The sequence below is a fragment of the Macaca fascicularis genome, chromosome 16 (assembly GCF_037993035.2).
Source record: "Macaca fascicularis isolate 582-1 chromosome 16, T2T-MFA8v1.1".
NCBI classification, from domain to species: domain Eukaryota; kingdom Metazoa; phylum Chordata; class Mammalia; order Primates; family Cercopithecidae; genus Macaca; species Macaca fascicularis.
Window position 1 is genome coordinate 15541445 of NC_088390.1, and position 21793 is coordinate 15563237.

Consider the following 21793-nt stretch of genomic DNA (forward strand, 5'->3'; position numbering starts at 1 on the left):
CTCTCCCCCTCCTGGCTCCTCCTGCCCCAGCCACCATAGCCTCCCTGTTGTGCCTCAAACATGCACACTCCAGACTCAACTCTTTGCACCTGCTCCTCCTTCTCCCTCCATTTATCTATGTCATAACTATGACATATGTCACTACTATGACATATGTCACTACTTTACCTCTCTCAAGTCATCATCCAAACATCACCTTGTCACTTGCCAAAGCAGCCCTCCTGGCAGCCCACACCTGCCCATGGTGGTGGTATACACTCCCCAATTATTTGCTTGCTTCATATTTCTTTGTTGTCCTTCTCATTATTCAGGCCACTAGATGAGTATTCATTTTGTCTATTACCTGCAACCCCAACTAGAAGGTAACTTGCACAAGGCTGGAAATTTTCATGGGGTGTGTTCATTGTTGAATCCACAGGACCTAGAACAGAGGCCAGCACCCAGAAGGCACTCAATAGACATTTACCTTCAGTGGGTATGTGGTTATTTCTGGGCACTGCCTTATGGGCAACCAGATTTCTTTTCTGAGGTTGTTGTTTAGGGGGTTTTGGGGCCTTGCAAATTTTGTACAATGAATATACATTACTTAGGTAGTCAGGAAAAAATGTCATATAAGGAGAAAAAGTCCTACGACTGCTCCCACTGCCTGTGGGATGCAATCCTAAACTCCTTAGCAGGCCCCGGCTTTTCCAGAGTCAAAGCTGTTCCTCCCCTTCCTTTCTGCTGCCCTAGGCCAAAATGAATCCAGTGGAGTCCTGACTCCCCAAGATGAAAGGAGATGTTCTCTGAAACAAAAAGAGAGGATTCCCTGTGCTTAAAAATGGTTAAACAGGTTGTGTCCTGTTTGGTTTGGTTTGCTAAGAGCCTGCAGTAAGATTTGCACATCGTGGAACTCTAAGAAGGCCAGATAGTGGACTGCCCACCCTGACATATTTGACCCCAGAACCTCCTCTTTCAGTGGCTCATCTCCAAGGACTTGAGTTCGAAGGAACAAGTCCCAGGGACGTCGCCCCCATCAGACAGGACTCTTGGCTGTGCAGCAAGCATCTCCAACTCTCTCCAGCCCAAGCTGCTGGAATCCTCTCCCCTCCTCCACCTGTAGAAACCCTACCCATGCTTCACAAGCCAGTCCTACTTGTGCCCTATCTGCAAAGCCTTGTCTACTCTCAGCACCTCATTCCCCTGTGTTTCTACAGAACATCCCATGTATGATGAAAGCTCTTATCATGGTCATTGATCCAGCTGTCATCAACTGCTGAGATGTCTTCAACACCAGACTGCAAGCCCCTCGGGTGCAGCAATGGGGCCTCCTCCACGTGGGTTTCCCAAGGGCATGGTGTGATGCTGGGCTCTGGGAATGTTTATGCCCTGGAACTGCCACTTTGGAGGCAGGTGGGCCTCCCTTCTTGGGGCGAGCCGCCCAGCAAGCAGGCCGGCAAAGAGCTTCACGTAGCATCCTTTCCGCTTCCTCTTCTCAGTATCTCTGCCTAGGGACAGAAAGTCCCCGGAAACTTAGGGGTGAGGATCTTGGGTGTCTTTTTCATAGCTGTTCTCTTTCTCTATCTTTGGAATTTCTTTAAAAGGCTGTTTTTTAATTTAATTTTTATTTTTTTTAAAGATAGGATCTTGTTTACTTGCCCAGGCTGGAGTGCAGTGGCACAATCATAGCTCACTCTAGCTAATTAAAAAAAAAAAAAAAAATTGTAGAGGAGGGGGTCTCACTGTGCTGCCCAGGCTGGTCTCAAAATCCTGGCCTCAAGCCATCCTCCTGCCTCAGTCTCCCAAAGCACTGACATTACAAGAGTGAACCACTGCAGAGGACCTGGTATTTGGAATTAACCTGGCCTGGCTATGATGGTGTCATATTGAGTCTGGCATCTTCTATTAACTTACTGGTTGGCAAAGGAGCTGTTTGGAAAATAAAAACTGCCTTCTCTGTGGGAAGAGGGTCCATCTGCTGTGGGGGTTGTGGGGAGTGGAAAGCACCCCAGATTGACAGTCAGGAAGCTTACATTTGAGTTTTAACAATGTCACTAGCATTATAAAGGTTTAGGTCAATCACCTAACTCTTCCAAAACTCTAGTTCCTCAATTCTAAAGTGGAAGAATTGTAGGGATCCTTCACAGCTCTAAGACTAAAGATCAACTTAAAAAGAATAACCCTTAGGATATCTATTTGCAAAGAACTATTTCTCTTTTTTCTTTTTTTTTTTTTTTTTGAGAAGAGTCTTGCTCTATGGCCAGGCTGGAGTGCAGTGGCACAATCTCAGCTCATTGCAAGCTCCGCCTCGCGGGTTCACGCCGTTCTCCTGCCTCAGCCTCCTGAGTAGCTGGGACTACAGGCGCCTGCCATCACGCCCAGCTAATTTTTGTATTTTTAGTAGAGACAGGGTTTCACCATGTTGGCCAGGATGATCGCGATCTCTTGACCTCATGATCCACCCGCCTCAGTCTCCCAAAGTGCTGAGATTACAGGCGTCAGCCACTGTGCCCGGCCTGCAGAGAACTATCTTTCAAAACGTTCTAGTGCATATAGTACAATCTCACATAGGAAGGCTCCGTGGTCTCCACCACCAGCCAGCAACGTCAGAGGGGATTGTTCATGCCCTTGCTAGTGTCTTCCAAGATGATCCTTTGAGAGGTTTGTAGTAAGTTTGTAGAATACTGGTGAGTCGAGTCAGGGACACCTTGAGTGTGATTCGCACCCCCCAAAACCACAGAGCAAACCATATCCACAGAGCACATTCATAAGGCTGATTTAGAATACTTGGTGATTGTGCCTCATCAGTCACCCTCTTTCTGTCCAGGCCTCTTATTCTGACTTAGTGGAAAATAAGGTTGTTACAGCAATGGCTCCATTTGTCCTGTAGGCAAGAAACTCAGGGGGAGAATTAGTCAATTCTTCCTGGACATTCGGGAGCTTCTGGGTGGAGGGAAGACAGCAAAGCAGAAACAAACAGAAATCCTAGAGAGGCAGTCATCTGAGCACTCGTCACAGGGGCAATCCTAGGATCCACCCTCAGGAGCCGTGAAAGGCCCATTGATCTGGCTGGGGCAGGGAGTGGTCCTGAGCTGGTGACATCTTAGGCGAGGAAAGGCGCAGATGTCTGTGCTGGCTGTGATAAGAGGCTTCTCAGGAAATCTGAGTCACCTCAGGCTGGCTCTTCGAAGCATAGAGGCCCTGCAAGCACCACGGCCTAGAGGCAAAGCTTCCTGCTAGCCCGGGGACCCCGAGACTTTGCATTTCCTGTTGGTGTCCTTTGACCTGGGCAGCCACCACCCCTGGGAAGTTTTCCAACACCCTCAGCCATGCGTTTGGAACCTGATGTTCACAGCTCTTTGTCTCTACTCATCTCGCTTTTGTTTCCTCTGGAATGTTCCAAGCCCCCTGCATCACCCCATGCCAGGAATCTGACATCCCAGGGTGGAAGCCGGTTTCACGTTACTCACCCCACCCTGTGATTTCCTGATGGAGGATCCGGAGACCTGAACACTGGTCCAGGTCTACAGACAACTCATAATGATAGTTGAGGCCCCTGTCTAGGCCTTACTGTTCTCATACTCCTAACTGGGGATGGGGGCAGGATGGGAAACCTTTGGAGAAACAGACGTTTTAAAACTGGAATGATGCTAGACGTTTATTTGCTACTACCTGCTGGCTGCTGCCTGTCATTTCATCATTACATAGAAAAGAAATGCTCCAACCTTTTCTCATGCATTTACTGCTTGGTATAAGGGAAGAATCCAAGAGATTTCTTATGGAAGCAAAAATAAAAGTAAATTATGCAAAGGCACCGGTTCCCTTCAGGGGCTGGAGTAAGACTAGTGAGAGTTGTGGAAAGGGAAGAAGCACAGAGAGAAGATTCCACTTCATGCATATTTTTTAGGGTTTGGCCTAAATAAAAGGACTTTCAGAGAGTATAAGAGAATATTTGTGTTTAAAAAAAACACTTTAGATAAATGTAACAGAGTTAATTGAGCAAAAAAATATTCAAGAATTAGACAGACTCAGGCCCCCGCAGTGACTCTGGCGCATGGTCAGAGAGGATTTGTAGACAGAAAAAGAAAGTGACCCACAGAAAACGGAAGTGAGGTACAGAAACAGCTGGGCTGCTTACAGCTCCGTGTTTGCCTGATTTGAACACAGTTTGGGCAGTTGATCGCCTGTGATTGGCCGACACTCAGCTGCTCTGATCGGCTGACACTGGGCTACTTGCTACAAGCCTCGGTTACAATCTCTGCACACATCCAGTAAGGTTACCATCTGCACAGCGGAATGTTTAGGTGGAACTTAAAATATGTAAGGAGGCAGCTTGGGCTAAATTTGTCAACATTTGCTAGAGCAAAAAAAAAAAAAAAAGCATCTGGGAGTCAACCAATCCATCTTTGATTTCTCAACTATAGAGACCACCACCTTGAGCTTCTTCTCTAAGGTCCTGTAGCCAAGAGTAATGCCTGGCATCTTGACTTTACAGTCCGTGACATTGGACAAGCCTCTCAACCTCTCAGGTCTTTATTTCCTCAATTGTCAAAGAAAGATGACGGTAGGATTGTGGGGAATTAATGAGTATATTTACTCAACTTTGAGACAGTAGGTGTGCAATAGATGTTATCATCATCATCATCATCATCATCATAATCCCACTATCGCTACAGCTGCTGTTTCTGCCACCCAGGTCTCCCAGCAGCAGGTCGTCCCCTAGAACCACACCCAAACCATCCTCCTAACCAATGCTGTACATCCTTCAGTAAAACTTTTCAAAAATGGACACAAAATGAAACAGTTCTTAAATGAGACTACTTCTATTTTTCACATCCCCATTTCCCCAAGACGTACCTGTGCTTCAGATAGAAAACCATCAATTACAATCCTGCTCCTTCTAGGGCAGGGCAATGGGGAGTCACCCAAAGGAGAAGCGATGTTCAAGCCCCCCACAGAAGGACCCCCAAACTCCCAGAGATGGACGTGAACGTGGGTGGAGTCCTGGACTGATCAGACAGCAAGCAGGGCCAAGGGACATGAAGACAGGTGTGTTCTTGGAGACTTGTCACAGGAAGGAGCAGACTACCTCCCCCCTGCCCCCCAGTCCAAGCCTGGTTCTAGGTTAGAAGCTAATCAGCTGGAAGAGGAACAGCTGCTGACCAGAAAGCACCACCTTGTGCCCTCCCAGAGAGCAAGGCATGGCGTGCACAGCCTGCCCCAGGCTGCTGCCAGGGCCACCGCGGGGGGTCAGCTTCCATTGCTGAACTGTGCTATGCCCTGGGAGCACCAGTCTTTGTCAAAAGAATGGATTTGTGCAGCTAAACCCCACAGGGGCTGGCCATTGTGGACCTGTCTGTCTGCATTTCAACTCTGGGCTTCACTCTTTGGTGAAAGTGAATCTCCAGTGGCACAGGCAGCCAGAACAGAAACGCCACACAGTCTCACCCTGTCATGCCAAGAGCTTCGTCTGCTTTGGGACAGAGCCCTGTGCTGGGAGCACTGGGGAGACTCACAGGGATCCGGAAACCTGCTGCTGCCCTCAAGGAGCCTGCTGTGTAGCCTGGAGAAGGAACTCATAGGCATTTGCAATACTGTCTATCTTGGGGTCTGTCATTCTCATCGAAATTAATGTTAACAGCACTAACTGAGTCTTTCTTACATGGGTGTGGAAACCACCAATATTCCTGGTATTAGGAGGTGGGCCTTCGGGAGGTCATTAGGTCATGAGGCTGGAGCCTGAGGAAGGGGATTAGTGCCCTTATAAGGGGATGAAGAGACCAGAGCAAGTGATTTTCTCAGTCCCCTTCTCTCCCTCCCTCCCTCTCTCTCCTACCCTCCTTCTCTCTCTCTCTTACTCCGCCCTTTCTCCCTCACCCACCCCGTCTCTTCCTCTTTTTCTTCCTTTCTCCCTCCCTCTCTCTTTCTCCCTGTCTCCCTCTCTCTCTTCCTCTTTTCCTCCCTCCCTTCCTCTGTCTCTCCCTCATTTCTCCCTTCCTCTCTCCCTCCCTCCCTCCCTCTCTTCCTCTTTTTCTTTCTGTCTCTCCATCCTTCACTCTCTCTCTCCCTCCCTCCCTTCCTTTCTTGCTCCCTCCTCTCTCCCTTCCTCTCTGTCTTCCTCTCTCTCCCCTTCTCTTTCCCTCCCTTTCTCTCTCCCTCCCTCCCTTCCTTTCTCTGCCTCCCGGGTTCACGCCGTTCTGGGTTCACGCCGTTCTCCTGCCTCAGCCTCCCGAGTAGCTGGGACTACGGGCACCCACCACCACACCTGGCTAATTTTTTTGTATTTTTAGTAGAGACGGGGTATCACCGTGTTAGCCAGGGTGGTCTCGATCTCCTGACCTCGTGATCAGCCCGCCTCGGTCTCCCAAAGTGCTGGGATTACAGGCGTGAGCCACCGCACCCGGCTGCACCCAGTAGTTCTTACAAGCTAACTTATTACATCTAAAGCCTCGGCACAAGTTACACGAACTGCATTATTATTCACCTTGGCCAGCATTCATCTGATACAGTATAATTTCTCAACCACCATTTTCTCCTGATTTGCATGTTATTGCTTATATTATTTAAATTTTCTTTTGTTATTATTACTTACTGTTGTCTCATGGGATAGCCTCAAATCACAAAATGAATGGGTTTTTAAATGTTTTATTTTAAATATCACTAAAAAATAGTGATGAAAGCAGTGACAGAGTATATACTCAGAATACCACAATAAATATAATAGAAATATAAGCTACATATTTGAATAACATAACAATCATTATGGTACATATGACCTCCATGGGAACACAGACTGAGAATTTATGTGTCCTGGAATTTCCTACACACTGCCAAAAACAATTGTATAGGAATGGGCTGGGCACAGTGGCTCACGCCTGTAATCCCAGCACTTTGGGAGTCCGAGGCGGGTGGATCACAAGGTCAGGAGATCGAGACCATCCTGGCTAACATGGTGAAACCCCATCTCTACTAAAAATACAAAAAATTAGCTGGGCGTGGTGGCAGACACCTGTAATCTCAGCTACATGGGAAGCTGAGGCAGGAGAATGGCATGAACCTGGGAGGCAGAGCTTTCAGTGAGAGGAGATTATGCCACTGCATTCCAGCCTGGGCAACACAGCAAGACTCTGTCTCAAAAAAATAAAATAAAAAATTGTATAGGAATTATGACAATTTATCTCTTATGATTGAATATCATTGGAACAATGATCCACTCCTATCTCCAGTGGATTGTTAGTTTAAAAATTCCATTAGGCCGGGCGCGGTGGCTCAAGCCTGTAATCCCAGCACTTTGGGAGGCCGAGACGGGCGGATCACGAGGTCAGGAGATCGAGACCATCCTGACTAACATGGTGAAACCCCGTCTCTATTAAGAAATACAAAAAAAAAACTAGCCGGGCGAGGTGGCGGGCGCCTGTAGTCCCAGCTACTCGGGAGGCTGAGGCAGGAGAATGGCGTAAACCCGGGAGGCGGAGCTTGCAGTGAGCTGAGATCCGGCCACTGCACTCCAGCCTGGGTGACAGAGCGAGACTCCGTCTCAAAAAAAAAAAAAAAAAAAAATTCCATTAAATAACTCCCTGGGAAGTCAATTAATTTTCTATAGAACAAGTGCAAAATAATACTTACCAGGAAAAAAGCTCGTTAATTTGGTCACTGAAAGAAGAGACCAAAATATAGACATATCTTCTAAATTATACCCAAGTAGCAAAAACAGTTCACACTTGTTTCTAAAATGCCAGAAAAAGAGACTCCGTGATAAATGTTGAGCTTAGAATAAAGCAGGTGGCTTTTATTCTAATTTATTAACAGGCAAATTCCTTTATCAGATGATATTGTTGGACACTATAATATCAGTCTAAGAGCACTTACTACTGACAGTGACCACAGATGTTTTCATTTGTAATTTGTCTAAGCCCGTGCTTCTCAACAGGGGTCAATTTTGCCCCCCTGGGGACATTTGGCTAAATCTAGAAATATTTTTCATTGTTATAGCTAAAGAGGAAGAGGGACAAGAGAGTGCTGCTGGTGTCTGCGTGTCAAAGCCAGGAAATCTGCTAAAATCCTACAGTGAAAAAGCCAACCGCCACAAAGAATTTTCTGACCCAAAATGTCAGTGGTGCTGAAGGTGAGAAACTCTGATCTCAACCAGGAATACACAGAATATGAATCAGCTGTGTGAAGAGAGATGGGGGGGTAAAGGAGAGGAGGAGGGAAAATGATAAACGAAGGGCTTGAAGACCTTTTTTTTCTTTTAAAATTGATGCTGTAGAAGAAGAGAGGTTGTTGTAGCTAAGATAATGATTACTGTCTGATTCATGAAGCTCAGAAAGCATCTTGCCCTCCATAAGATGACGAGCCAGATATTGGTGCAGCCTGCTTGATTAGCAGAGGTCAGCCCAACAACTGACTGTCGAAATAAATCATGAAAACCGGGAATACGGTCACATTGTGGTCACTGAAAGTTCATCTTTTAAATTTCTCTTGTGAAGAAAGGAGCCCAAGTTCACGATTCTCCTTTCCCACTCTGAAGAATGCAGTTATTCAAAGGGAAAAGTACTCACATGGGGTTTTGAAAAGAGAACTCAAGTTCAATTTTTTTCTTGATGAAAGTTATGTCAGGAAAGGCCATTTTTACCATTTCAAGATAGCTTAACGTGGGTGATATATCACACTGATATTTTATTTTATTTTATTTTATTTTTTGAGATGGAGTCTCGCTCTGTCCCCCAGGCTGGAGTGTGGTGGCGCAATCTCGGCTCACTGCAAGCTCCGCCTCCCGGGTTTACACCATTCTCCTGCCTCAGCCTCCTGAGTAGCTGGGACCACAGGCACCCGCCACCACGCCCGGCTAATTTTTTGTATTTTTAGTACAGACGGGGTTTCACCGTGGTCTCGATCTCCTGACCTTGTGATCCGCCTGCCTCAGCCTCCCAAAGTGCTGGGATTACAGGCGTGAGCCACCACGCCCGGCCCACACTGATATTTTGAAGATGGATTTTTCAAGGCAAAAGCAACATTCCCACTGGGAGGGAATAGACTTCAGAGGTGGGCTTGCTGCCACTTGGGCCTCTCTTATCCACCTCCCAACCTTGTGCTTTGGAGTTAAGCCTGTGAGAGAGGGCGGTGGGCGGGGCCTTCTAACAAAGCTTAACTGTGTTAAAATAATTAATTGGGAGGCCCGAGGCAGCTGCAGCATCTTGGGTTCCTAATTAAGCAAATCAGAACCCAACTGAATGCAAGCAGTGAAACAAAATGTAAGCCTAACCAATCAGAAACAGCCAACTAACCTCTATCTAGGGACTCTCCACTTTAACCAATCAAATATTTTCTTCGTCTTGCTTTCTTAAACACTTTAGGAAAAGTTCTCCTGAAGCCCCTGCTGTGCTGGTGCTGCCCAGTTCATGAACTGCTGAATGCTCACATAACTGTGTTAACATTTTAACTTGCCTGAGTTTACCTTTTAACAACTGTTTTGCTTCCCTTTCATCTTTCTCTCCTCCATAAGAAACTTCTAATCTCAAGTGAGAATATTTCCACCCCACAATGGGAAAGAGGCCAGCCACCAGGAGAGTGGAGCAGACGATCCTGCATGGGGTACCCAGGCTTCTGAACCTGAAGTAACCTCATAGAGTCCCACACACCCTTCAGGGTTAGGGAGCAGCCACATGTTTGTTCTCCCATGTAGCACAGAGGGGAGCAGGGATGGAGCTGCGAGGGCCAGGATGCCAAAGCAGACACAGTGGGGACCACATGACTCAAGACCAGATAGGGATAAGGACACATCACTGGGTACCTGTGCAGATTTATTACATCCCTATGACTGACATCTCTCACCACTACCCCACTCCACCCCTGCCCCAGTGTTAGATAATAGGTGTCTGAACTCAGATACCTTTCCTGAAGGACACTGGGAGGTAGAAGAATTCTAGACTTAAATTTAAGAAAGAAACGCAGAAAAGTATTGAAGTGACTGAGTGCTCAATGGGTAAGACTGTGCTTTCTGGTATCAGGTGAAACTGAACCTCAGGATTGAGACTCTAGTCTCTAGCAATGATAGTAATACTATATTGATTATAATAAACAAAGCTTCCTTTCTTGCAATGCCAAGTTACAAGGCTTGAAAATGCGAGCCCACGCCCACCCACCCTACACATCAAATTTGTGCAGAAATGTAGAGGCTGAAAATAAAACGTGGATTTTTATTCTATAGATTGCGCAAAGCTCAAGTGAGCAAATACTTACCCTGGAGTCACCAACATCAGACAATTAAAAACCAAAACCTGAGGACAGTGATTTTTGCCTAGACTTTCATTCTAACTACCATACAAGCATGTGCTCAGTGACTATGCAAGAAGTGCTTTGGCCTCAGAGACTTTTGGAGAGCATTGAGAACAAACATCTGTAATTCAGAACATTTCCTTGGAACAGATCCTTTGGGCGTTGGGGTCTTCAGAAGCACTAGAATTTCCTTTACAAAAACCAGAGTGAAGGCAGGAATTGGAAAGAGGAGGTGGTTAAAAGAAGATGGAGTTCTGAGAAGCCTGTGGATCCTTTTCAATAGAAGAAAATAAGCAGTTTCAGACAAGTTCTATCTTGAAATTTCCATACAGATGTAAGTTCCCAGAAAGCAGCAAGTTAATCCCAACAAGTGATAGCTATAGTCAAAGCAAGTCCTTTTCTACTGGCAAGGGGGACAGGGCGTAACTACACAATTCCAATCATTTTTAGAGCCATCCTTTAAAGCTTACCCCAAAATTAAGCACACACCCCACTCACAGAAATCAACTACAGAGCTCATCAAATGTTAGAACTGAGAAGTGCTTCCAAAATTATCCAGTCTAGGGACCTTATTCTGCAGATAAGGACTCAGACACCCAAAGACAATATGCCCCGCCCATTGTTACCAAGTTAATTCAAACTGAAAATAAAACTCTGTTCTTCTAATTCCTGGTGCAGACCGCTTTTATCCATTGCTATCATTCTTTAAAAAAAAAAAAAAAAAAAAAAAGTGGTGGCACTGTTTGTTTTTCCAGTACTGACTTTCTCCAATATGACAGCAGGATACAGCAAGGAAATAAAACATAACAGGGTGAGTTGGAAGGTGGTAAGTGGACAAGAGGCTTCAGGTGGGCACTGGCCCCCGAGTGAAGAATTAAGTTGGTTCCAGTAGTCTGGAGCAGTGGTTTCCAAATGTTTTGATCACATGTTATTAAAAAGTTTGAACGTTAAACTTTTTAATGACATGTGATCAAAACATTTGGAAATCACTATATATATATAAAAAAAAATACGTGTGTGTGTGTATATATATAGAGAGAGAGAGAAAGAAACATAGCCAAAGATAGGGAATTTTAAAAGATGGTATTTTTTAAATAATTTTTTTTTTTTTTTTGAGATGGAGTCTTACTCCGTTGCCCAGGCTGGAGTGCAGTGGTGCAATCTCAGTTCACTGCAAGCTCTGCCTCCCGGGTTCATGCCATTCTCCTGCCTCAGCCTCCCGAGTAGCTGGGACTACAGGTGTCCACCACCACACCCAGCTAATTTTTTGTATTTTTAGTAGAGACGGGGTTTCACCGTGTTAGCCAGGATGGTCTAGATCTCTTGATCTCGTGATCCGCCTGCCTCAGACTCCTAAAGTGCTGGGATTACAGGCGTGAGCCACCGCGCCCGGCCTTTAAAATAAATTTTAATAGAAGGTGACATGGTACAGGTGAATCACTATAGCAAATACATCTCCCAAATTTCAGTGGCTTGACAGAATAAAGTTTCTTTCTTTCTCATGTTGGGGTTGGTAGAGAGGGCGTTGGCCCCTTGCATTCATTTGAGGATGCAGGGTCTTTCTATCTCATGGCTCTTTCATCCTCTAAGGCCTTGGAATCCTCTTCTTTTAACCAAAGAATGGAGAAAGAGAGCAAGACTTGAGGCCTGCATGATGCAAGGGGACTTAAGACCTAGACCTGGAAGGGGCAACATTATGGCATCAAGGCTGCCCTGACTCCATTCGTCCAAAGGCAGTCATGTGGTCCCAGCAAGGGAGGCTGGGAAATGTAGTCTAACTCATGCTTGGGAGGAAAAGGCAATGAGGTTTAGTGAACCTGACACAGAAATTCAAGTCTCCCCATATCCCAGAAAAGTTTCTGAGCATCCTGCAAGGTTTCCCATTTGGAAACTACTAGCCTGGAAGACTAGGCATAGACTGACCCTGTCAGCCTCTATTCCTCTCCCACAGAGCAGGACTCCCTGAGGAGAGCCAGATTTAGGACTAGATGGGAAGATGTTAATAAGGGCTAGCATTACTGACAATTTACCCTGTGTCCAGCACCAGCTAAGCGGTTTACACGCATTAACTCATTAAATCCAACAAAAATTCAGTGATGTAGATGCTATTAGTATCCCCATTTTCCAGATGAGGAAATGAACTGAAGCCCACGGAGACTGAGTAACCTGCCCCAAATCACACAGCGTCAGATATGGAATTTGATGTCCATCACTGGCTCCAGAATCTGTGCTGTCCGTCACTACCTTGTGCTGGGCCTAGAGGGAAAACGGGAGACAACTCCCAGCTCTGCAGGCTTTCCACACCAGGTAAAGACAGGGCAGAAGAGCAGCAGGCTGGGGCTGAGCGAGGCTGTACAGGGAAAGCAGAGTCAGACAGGATAGAAGGGTGGGCACAAGGTAAAAGGGAGTGAAGAAAAATGAGCTTGCAGAGTCAGGCTATTGGAGCTCAGCCATGCCATTCAGGAAGCAACTGCTGCATGGAGGACTCAGAAACCCCAGGTAGCGCCCAATGCCCAGAGAAGCCCCTTTCACGCTGGTCCCTGTCCTTGATTAAACTTGGAATGACAACGGGGAAGAAGTCAGCCCCACAGAGATGGCCATGGCCTGCCCACATCCCAACTGCTCCCAGAGCTCATGCCTGTTTCATCCCAGGACAAGCTCAGCTACTCGCCTGCCCTGGAAACAGGTTCCGAGAGTCACCAGCACTGCAACAGCCCCCGTGGTATGCTGGGTCCTCCAGGCTCACTCTGGCCCTTCTGATGCCCTAGCCCCTTGGGCTGCCTTCTAAGGAGTCCACTTGTCCTGGTCTCCACGCCAAATGGACCTAATTTACCCAGGTAGAAAAACTCTCAGTGGGTGGCTCCAGGGTACTGTCCCCACTGTCACCGCATCATATTCTAAGCCAGTGGGTGAACAACCTCGGTTCTGGCTCCCCTTTGAACGTGACCACAGTCTGTCCATGGGCAAGAAAACAGACTCTGTCAGATCATGTGTTCTTGTGTCGCTCCTGCCACAACTTTGATCTCCAGCAAATCACTCAGTGACTCAGTTTCCCCACAGTAAAAGTAGCTCAGAAATGTTATGACTCCAGCCCCCAAGGAAATTCTGGGTAGTTCTGTGTGTCTTCAACAAGGCTGAGTCTTTTTTCCAGACAAATCTTCCTCCCTGACGAATCTTCCTCTAGGATATGTGGGGTTATAATTTGCCCTCAGAGATGCAGGTGCCCCAGGGGTCTCCTTTAACACATGAAAAGCCGGTCTCTGCCACATGCTAGGATGCCTGTGAATATCACAGAGGCCACCCTAACCCTGTCACAGACCTTCCCTGCTCTGGTGGCTATTAATTCTCCTGAGAAAAACCTCTGCTGGTCGGAGCCCACATTTTGTTCAGGGATCCAACCTGGGCTATCGTCCCAGCTCCAGGAAAGAAGCAGCTGTGTGCCTTCTCTGCTTCTATTCTGATTTTTTTTTTTTTCTGAGATGGCATCTCGCTCTGTCGCCTAGGCTGGAGTACAGTGGCACAATCTTGGTTCACTGCAACCTCCACCTCCTGGGTTCAAGCGATTCCTGCCTCAGCCTCGCGAGTAGCTGGGATGACAGGTGCACGCTACCACGATGGGCTAATTTTTGTATTTTTAGTAGAGATGGGGTTTCACCATATTGGTCAGGCTGGTCTCAAACTCCTGACCTCGTGATTTGCCCGCCCAGGCCTCCCAAAGTGCTGGGATTACAGGCATGAGCCACCACACCCGGCCCAGTCTGATTTTTTAAAAACTGTCCTACATATCAACCCAGCACGTTACCACCTGTTTCAGCCAATTTGTATTGGATGTGGTGGGCAGAAAGTGTTAAGCTGTGCGGTATATTATGAAATATGACCAGCCCACCCTGGAACACTTTGCAAGGCTCTATCACCCCCACATCCTACTTAACCCTTATAGCTATCCCAGGAGAGCCCACTCCCCCCAACATTGTAGAGACAACAGAACTGCTGCACAAAAAACAGAACATAAGCAACTTGGTCAAGATCAATGAAGCAACTGGGATTCGAACTGGGAGTCAGGACTTGCCTGACTCCAAATCCCAGCTATTAACACCTCACTCTGCTTCATCAGGAGGAGAGAAAAATTACATAAGCCAAGGAGAGGTAGGTTACATGGGAAGAAAATAAAGAGGGGAAGTGAGTGATCTCAGCCATGGAAGATTTGACAATTCAGGCCATGCATGCAATGCTTATTATTATGGTAGACTTGCTATTTGACCTCTTCGAACTTGTGAGATCACTTTTATTGTATAATTTACTTATTCGTTCTTCCACTAAGAATTTGCTGAAAAATTACCATGTGTGAAAATGTCTTGTAAGCTCTTTTTTTTTTTTTAACCCCAAGACAGAGTCTTGCTCTGTCGCCCAGAGCTGGAGTGCAATGGCATGATCTCGGCTCACTGCAACCTCCGCCTCCCAGGTTCAAGCAATTCTCCTGCCTCAGCCTCCCAAGTAGCTGCGATTACAGGCGTGCGCCACCACACCAGGCTAATCTTTGTATTTTTAGTAGAGATGGGTTTTCGCCATGTTGGCCAGGCTGGTCTCGGACTCCTGACCTCATGATCCACCCACTTCGGCCTCCGAAAGTGCTAGGATTACAGGCGTGAGCCACTGCATCGGGCCACAATTATTAATTTTTAAACCTTGTGAGAGATGCAAAAGACTTCTGCCCTTAAGGAATTTATAACTTGTTGAACCTAGAATATGTATTTCCCTTCTATTTCTTAGAACAAAAATCAAGCATCCTCTAATAAGAGTGGGAAGGTACAGGATGTAGCTAAAGCATTTCTGTCAGGGTTTTCCCACTGTCCCTTCTTATTCATCACTGTCCCTTCCTGTTGACTCATTTCAACTTGGGATTCACTATGACCACTAGATCCTTTTCCTCTCTATTTCTCTTGAAGTTCATTCTACCACTTGGACATTATTTAATCCCATATTCACAATGCCTACCTTCTCAATCTTTAATTGACTTGGTGAGCTATTAGCAAGAGTTCTATTTCACCCAACGACTCACGGAGGAAAGAAGAGAACCTCACATTTGTGGGACTGGCCTCAGTATTCACTCAGGAGCTGTAGTACTAATAGCCACCCCTCAGAGAGTCCTTGGGGAAAGTGAGGCATAACAGAGAGGCTAACTGCAGTAAGTGGGCTGAGACTGGCCTGGTTGCTCTGAGCCTTTTCTGCCACTCATTTCTATCAAAAGACTGCCTTTAGGAGCAACGGAGGTTAATGAAGTTGTCCACAGTGGGGCAGCCAGCAGTAGTGGGATTGAAGTGGAAATCATGTGAGTTAGGTGAAAAAGTAGAAACTGGCCAGATTCAGGGAGCTGCCACCCAGCTGGAGAACAGGTGTGACCTGTCAGTGGGCAGAGCTGCACAAGGCCAGATCCTCTCCCTCCTTAGTCACGAAGGCGCCCCCTGGCTCCAAGAGGAGGAGGGAGAACCAGATCTCAGTCCCCAGGCCTGAGAGGGGTCACCACTGAGGCACTGCCCGGGAGGGAGCTCACAGGCCTCATCACCCGCCCCCCCAGTCTCTCTCCATGTCCTTCCCGCCCTGACCTCCTTCAACGGTGTCATCACTGGGCCTGTTAGACACTAAGTAGTAAAACTGGTCAACCTATAAAACTACTTGTCATTACGAAGGCCCAGAAAAAGATAAAAGATGAAATTAAATGGGGGAGAGGGACACAAGAGGGTGATTGAAAAAAAACACAGATAATTTCTGGAACTGGATCTGTTAAGCCTTACCCATTAGTCCCCGCCCTCGGAAGTAGGAGCCTGTCATTCTGTAAAGGGACACAGCCACACGCAGAGGGGAGGGTAGAGGCCTCCACCCCTTCCCTCTTCGTCCCCGCCTAGGAGGGACTGTGGTGCCTGTAAAAGAGGGACTGGCTGGCCCGGAGCCTTGGGGATCCCCTCCTTTGTCTGGAACCCTCTGGCTCACCGCATCCTTCCTTGGGGCCGCACGGCCCTGCCCCGCAGACCAGGCGTGCTGGGGGTTGCTCGGCCAATGCAGGAAAGCGAGCGCTTGCGGGGACCGCGCTGCTGCCTCTCCTCCGCCCTTTTCCCCTTAGTTTTTCAAGTTTCTTGTTCTCTCTCGCTCCGCTCTCTCTCTCTCCTCCCTCTCTCCCTGTCCCTCCTCTCTCTTCCCTCTCTCCTCTCTCTCCTCTCTCTTTCTCCTCTCTCTCCTTTCTCTCTCTCTCTCCTCTCTCTACTCTCTCCCCTGTCTCCTCTCTCTCTCTCCTCTCTCCCCTCTCTTCTCTCTCTCCTCTCTCTCTCCCTGTCTTCTCTCTCTTCCCTCTCTCCTCCCTCTCTCTCCCTGTCTCTCCTCTCTCTTCCCTCTCTCCTCTCTCTCCTCTCTCTCTCTCCCCCCGCCAAGAGGAGCTTCAGATTTGTGGGTTGTTTTTAATGCATTCCAGATGCCAGAAGAAATTTTGGCCCGGGCTCACCAGTTCCTCTGCAATTGGGACTCCCCCCACCTCCCCGCTGGGCCCAAAAGCCGCAGGGAGAGAAATAGGCGGGCGGGCGCCATCTGTTGGCAGCTGCCTGGAGCCGCACGAAGAGGTGGAGGACTAAGGCGGGGCGCAGGTTTCCTGTAAAGAGCCGGATCCGTGATCCTGGTGAAACAATTAATGTCTGCCTGATGAAACATCCTCCAGGGATGGCCAGAGCAGCGGCTCACGCCTGTTATCCCAGCGCTTTGGAAGGCGGAAGCGGGAGGATCTCTTGAACTCAAGAGTTTCAGACTAGCCTGGGCAATGTGGCGAGACCCTGTCTCTACAAAAACTAAAATAAAAATAAATTCGCCAGGTGTAGTGGCACGCCTGTGGTCTCAGCTACTTGGGAGGCCAAGATGGGAGGATCGCTTCAGCCCAGGAGGTTGAAGCTGCAGTGAGCTGTGACCACGCCACTGCACTCCAGCCTGGGCGACAGAGCAAGATCATGTTTCAAAGAAAGTCCTTGAGGCAAAAGGTGATATGCTTTAGAACTCCTCAGTCCTAGACATGAACAGTGAACGGGGACTGAAGATTGTTGGAGCATGGTGCAGAGAACCCTCCTGGTCTCGTTTGGCTGCCTCATTATGTTCTATTTCAACTTTCAAAAAAATTTACTGGCATTAGAATGTCGAAAACTTGGTGACATTAGAATGTGAAATTCTTTGAAGGATGGAGATTTTTGCCTTCAGTTTCATGTTCACCAAAATAAGCTATCAGAATATTCTGTGCAAGTTAATTTATAAGTATATGGTTTGGTGAAATCTAATATAGAGGAGAGGGAAATGTAAAGTAAATGAAGCAAGTGGAAATCAATAGTTGTTAGGGTTAGGAAAAGGCCATCATAATGCTTTTCATGGCTAGCATGCAGGCCACCGAAGTTCTATCCCAAACAGAAGGAAGCTCTTGTAGGATGGTGAGTTATGGTAGAGTTCTAGGAGGAGTGGGTGTCAGCCTGTTGGAAGGGGGAAGGGATGGGCTAGGAAGGGTGGAGGAAGTGAATGAAGTTCCAAAGCCAGGAAGCTAGGCACAACCCGGTGAGTAGTACCAAAACCTAAGGATGGTTTCTCAGGGACGCTCAGAAAAAAGAGCCCAGTCTCCTGAGAGCAAGCGTGCAGCCCTGACTCCACATTTTCCCCTGAACATGGTCCTGTCCACCAAATCAGGCCTGAGGATCCCGAAACACCTCCAGGCCCTGGGCCCTCACCCACTAGACAGCCCAGGAACCAGGGGTCTAGGCCTGAATCATGGGAAGCTCTGGTACTGGGCTTGATGTTCCTGCATTTTCAACAGGAACAAGACTTTGTGATGTGTGAGTTTTCACTCCCTTTCTCCCTCCCTCTTCCTCTTAGAGCCACCTTTGTCTTTGCCAATTTGTCCCTGGGGTTTGGTGACACAGAGGCAGTGGCCAGAAAAGAGAGGCAGAATTGGAGTCCTGGTCATGGGGGTTTTGCTTCTGGACAAAGCTAAGATTCATTTGGATATGAACATAAAAACAAGGAGTTGCTGGAAGAGAAGAGCTGCACTTCAGATGGGTTTATTAAGAGCTGAGAGCACGGAAGATGAGGCGGCTTTGGAAATCAGCTGCAGTAGCGTAGGGGATACTGAGAATCATTTCAATAAAGACAATTTTAAGAGACAGGGTCTCGTGCTGTGATCCAGGCTGAAGTGCAATGGGGCAATCACAGCTCACTGAAGCCACAACCTCTTGGGCTCAAGTTGGGACTACAGGTACGCACCACCACGCCCACCTCATTTTTTAAATTTTTTTGTAGAGACAAGGTCTCACTATTTTGCCCAGCTTGATCTCAAAACTCCTAGCCTCAAATGATCCTCTCTCCTCAGCCTCCCAAAGTGCTGAGATTACAGGTGTGAGCCACTGTGCCCCACGGAGGATGAGGTTTATAAGGTGATTTCTGGTGCATCAAGAAGGTATTTTCCTCCCCTCCCTCTGACCTTCGGGGGCTTCTTGAGGGACCAAAAATTGGAAGGTACTTTCCATTGATCTTCTGGAAGAAGGACAGGGTCCAATAAAATCGCTGTTTATTTGAGTCAGCATCACGCATAGCCCAGGCCACATGGACCCCCAGTTATATTCTGATTACACATTCAATGCATGTGTGTTCTCAGCACTGAAGAGGTAGTGGTACTGAAGGCAGCCCATGGAGCTATAGTCCTAGATGTTTTATTCCTTTAATATTTAAAGCAAACCTATCCAGCAAAACAGCAAAACAGAGGAGGCGAAAACAACAACAACAAAACCCTGCATGTCAGTTTTTAGCAAAAATCTGGACTATATATCTTTCCGAGATTCGTGGAAATCTTTGATCCAAGGTGCTGTTGTTGAGCCTGTGGGTGGGCTGGGAGTTTGCTGGTGGACCTACAAGGCTGTGGAGCGCATGTCAGTTCTCCCACCAGTCTCAGGCAGTGACGCCTAGTGGTTTAGAGCACAGCCTCTAGATCGAGACATTCCTGGGTTCAAATCCCAGCACTGTTGCTTCCTTCTTGTATAACTCAAGAAAGTCTTGGCTTTTGCACATGCCGCCACCGCCAGGAGCCCCATACTGTCAGCCGTGGTCAACCCCACCATGTTCTTCAGCATCGCCGTCGACGGCGAGCCCTTGGGCTGCACCTCCTTTGAGCTGTTTGCAGACAAGGTTCCAAAGACAGCAGAAAACTTTCATGCTCTGAGCACTGGAGAGAAAGGATTTGGTTTTAAGGGTTCCTGCTTTCATAGAATTATTACAGAGTTTATGTGTCAGGGCGGTGACTTCACATGCCATAATGGCACTGGTGCCAAGTCCATCTACAGGGAGAAATTTGATGACGAGGACTTCATCCTAAAGCATACAGGTCCTGGCATCCTGTCCGTGGCAAATGCGGAACCCGATACAAACAGTTCCCAGTTTTTCATCTGCACTGCCAAGACAGAGTGGTTGAATGGGAAATGGGTGGTCTCTGGCAAGGTGAGAGAAGGCAAGAATATTGTGGAAGCTATGGGGCGCTTTGGGTCCAGGAATGGCAAGACCAGCAAGAAGAGTTGTCAGAGACCAGTTGTCCAGCTGACTGTGGACAACTCTAATAAGTTTCACTTGTGTTTTATCTTAACCACCAGACCATTCCTTCTGTAGCTCAGGGGAGCACCCTTCATCCCATTTGCTCGCACTATCCTGTCATCTTTGTGTTCTCACTGCAGTTCCCTTTGGGTTCCATGTTTCCTTGCTCCCTTCCATGCCTAGCTGGATTGCAGAGTTAAGTTTATTATTATGAAATAAAAATTAAATAACAAAAAAAAAGAAAGCCTTTATCTTCTTATGCCCCCTCTTCTTATCTGTACAGTGGGGATAAAAGTAGTACCACTTCTTTCGAGTTCATGTAAGGAGTAAATGAATGAGTAGGTGAAAGTGTTAGTGCAGTGACTGCCTTATTGTAATGTTTATTAAGTGCTAGTTACTAGACAGGCAAAGAGAACCATCTCTTGACATAGGCAGGCTCAGGACCTTTGTAAACACTTGTGGTCTGACCATTCAGTCAGATAAACCCAGAGGCCAAGCTGCACACGTGTCCCATGGACTGACTGCATCCCTAGGAGGTACTCTTCTGCTGGGTTGAAGGCATCTCTCAGTTGGTGAGGACTGGCTCCAATGACCTCCACCCACCCTGGGGTACTCTGATTCTCCTGCCCACTTCCCTGTAACAGCCACCCCACTTGCCCCTCATTGCAGATGAGAAAGGAAGGAAAAACAGAGCTGGGCTGCTGTGGTCTTTGTCGTGTCCTCAAAGCCCTCTGGAAGGAATAGAGAGAGATCAAAGGCTGAGGCTCTCCACCCAGACCCCATGTAATTGCCCGGCCAAAATGGACCAAGGTAGGCAGCATCCCGCTCAGATCCTGTAGGTACTCACACACCCTGCCCCCACCTGGCCAGGAGCGCTCCTCCTGTTTCTCAGGGAACTAGGGAGTCCCAACTTCCAGTCGTTCTTCCGTTGAGACTCACATGCCTTCGCTCCCCTCCCTGTGGCTTCGCTGGTGCTTCTCACCATACCCAAATCTCCACCACCTTACTGAGTCATGCATTTACATTATGCGGTGCTGCTCTGGGGCCAGGAAAATGACCCACTAATAGAGCTTACCAACAAGCACTGGCCAAGATATGGTTGTAATGTTTAAAAACACTGCTGGGTATTTCTGGATCTACTTCTTGGTCTTGTCTCTTATCGCTATTTCCTTCCCTGTGTTCCTCGTGCCTCTAACATGAAGGGTAATTTCACTGCAGCCCCAGCCTCTCCAGTGTTTACCCCCTGGTAAACTGGGGGCACTTGCCAGGCAGAGAGACCCCGATGAGTCCCTGCACTGGGGACAGAAAATGTTCAATTGTTATTTATCTCATTTTTTAACTTCTATTTTGGGGTATGTTTTAGATTTACATAATGGCACAGTAATAGCTGTTTACATTAATAAATAAATACGCAGTTACTGAGGATGCATGAGCAAATGTGGAAGGGCACAATTTTAAAGATTTGGCGGCCAGTGTCCTGGCCCACAGCACCCGTCTGTCATTCTCTGATCTGGCTTCAGGGAGGTTTCCTTGCTATATCAGCTCCCAGAGTTGTTCTCCAACCAGAGTAATAGGCACAACCTCTAACAGAGGGAAGTGCCTGGCACCAACCAACCAATCAGAGGGACCTGGAGGCTCCGGGCTCAGCCCACGTAAATCCCTTAGTTGCTGGACTGAGGGGAGATGGCAGGGGGACAGCCCAGGTGACAGGATGCACTTGGGAGGCCTGGAGCAGCTGCTGGTTACAACTAGTCAGGAAATACTTTAGAAAGTTGACAGCCAGGAGTGCTGAATATCAGCGCTGACCGCACCTTCCTTCCAAGTGGTGATTCCTACCACCTGCACCTTTACGAGTTTCTTGGTCTTTGCTTATACAGATTCCTGAGAGTAAAATGCCCTTCCACCTTTCCTCTGCCTATTAAAATTCCACTCATCTGGCTGG

At 47.5% G+C, this 21793-nt stretch overlaps 2 protein-coding genes across 5 annotated transcripts in view; one reads left to right on the forward strand and one right to left on the reverse strand.

Moving 5' to 3' along the window:
- The window catches only part of CDRT4 (CMT1A duplicated region transcript 4), a 74236-nt gene extending 57863 nt beyond the window's left edge, over window positions 1–16373 (reverse strand). For 2 of the 4 annotated variants that reach the window (XM_065532805.2, XM_015437672.4), the window contains exon 1: window positions 16246–16373. The gene's annotated coding sequence lies outside the window, so the exon portion shown is untranslated. Of the gene's footprint in view, window positions 1–16049 lie in introns of all 4 variants that reach the window. The other 2 variants (XM_065532806.2, XM_045375319.3) reach the window with 1 other exon arrangement.
- A 1482-nt stretch (window positions 16374–17855) lies between these two features.
- Window positions 17856–19926, forward strand: LOC141408886 (uncharacterized). Its single transcript, XM_074021143.1, has 3 exons — window positions 17856–18055; window positions 19002–19146; window positions 19315–19926. The coding sequence occupies exons 1-3, from the start codon at window positions 17856–17858 to the stop codon at window positions 19924–19926; spliced, it is 957 nt and encodes a 318-aa protein (XP_073877244.1).
- Window positions 19927–21793: the final 1867 nt, after the last annotated feature.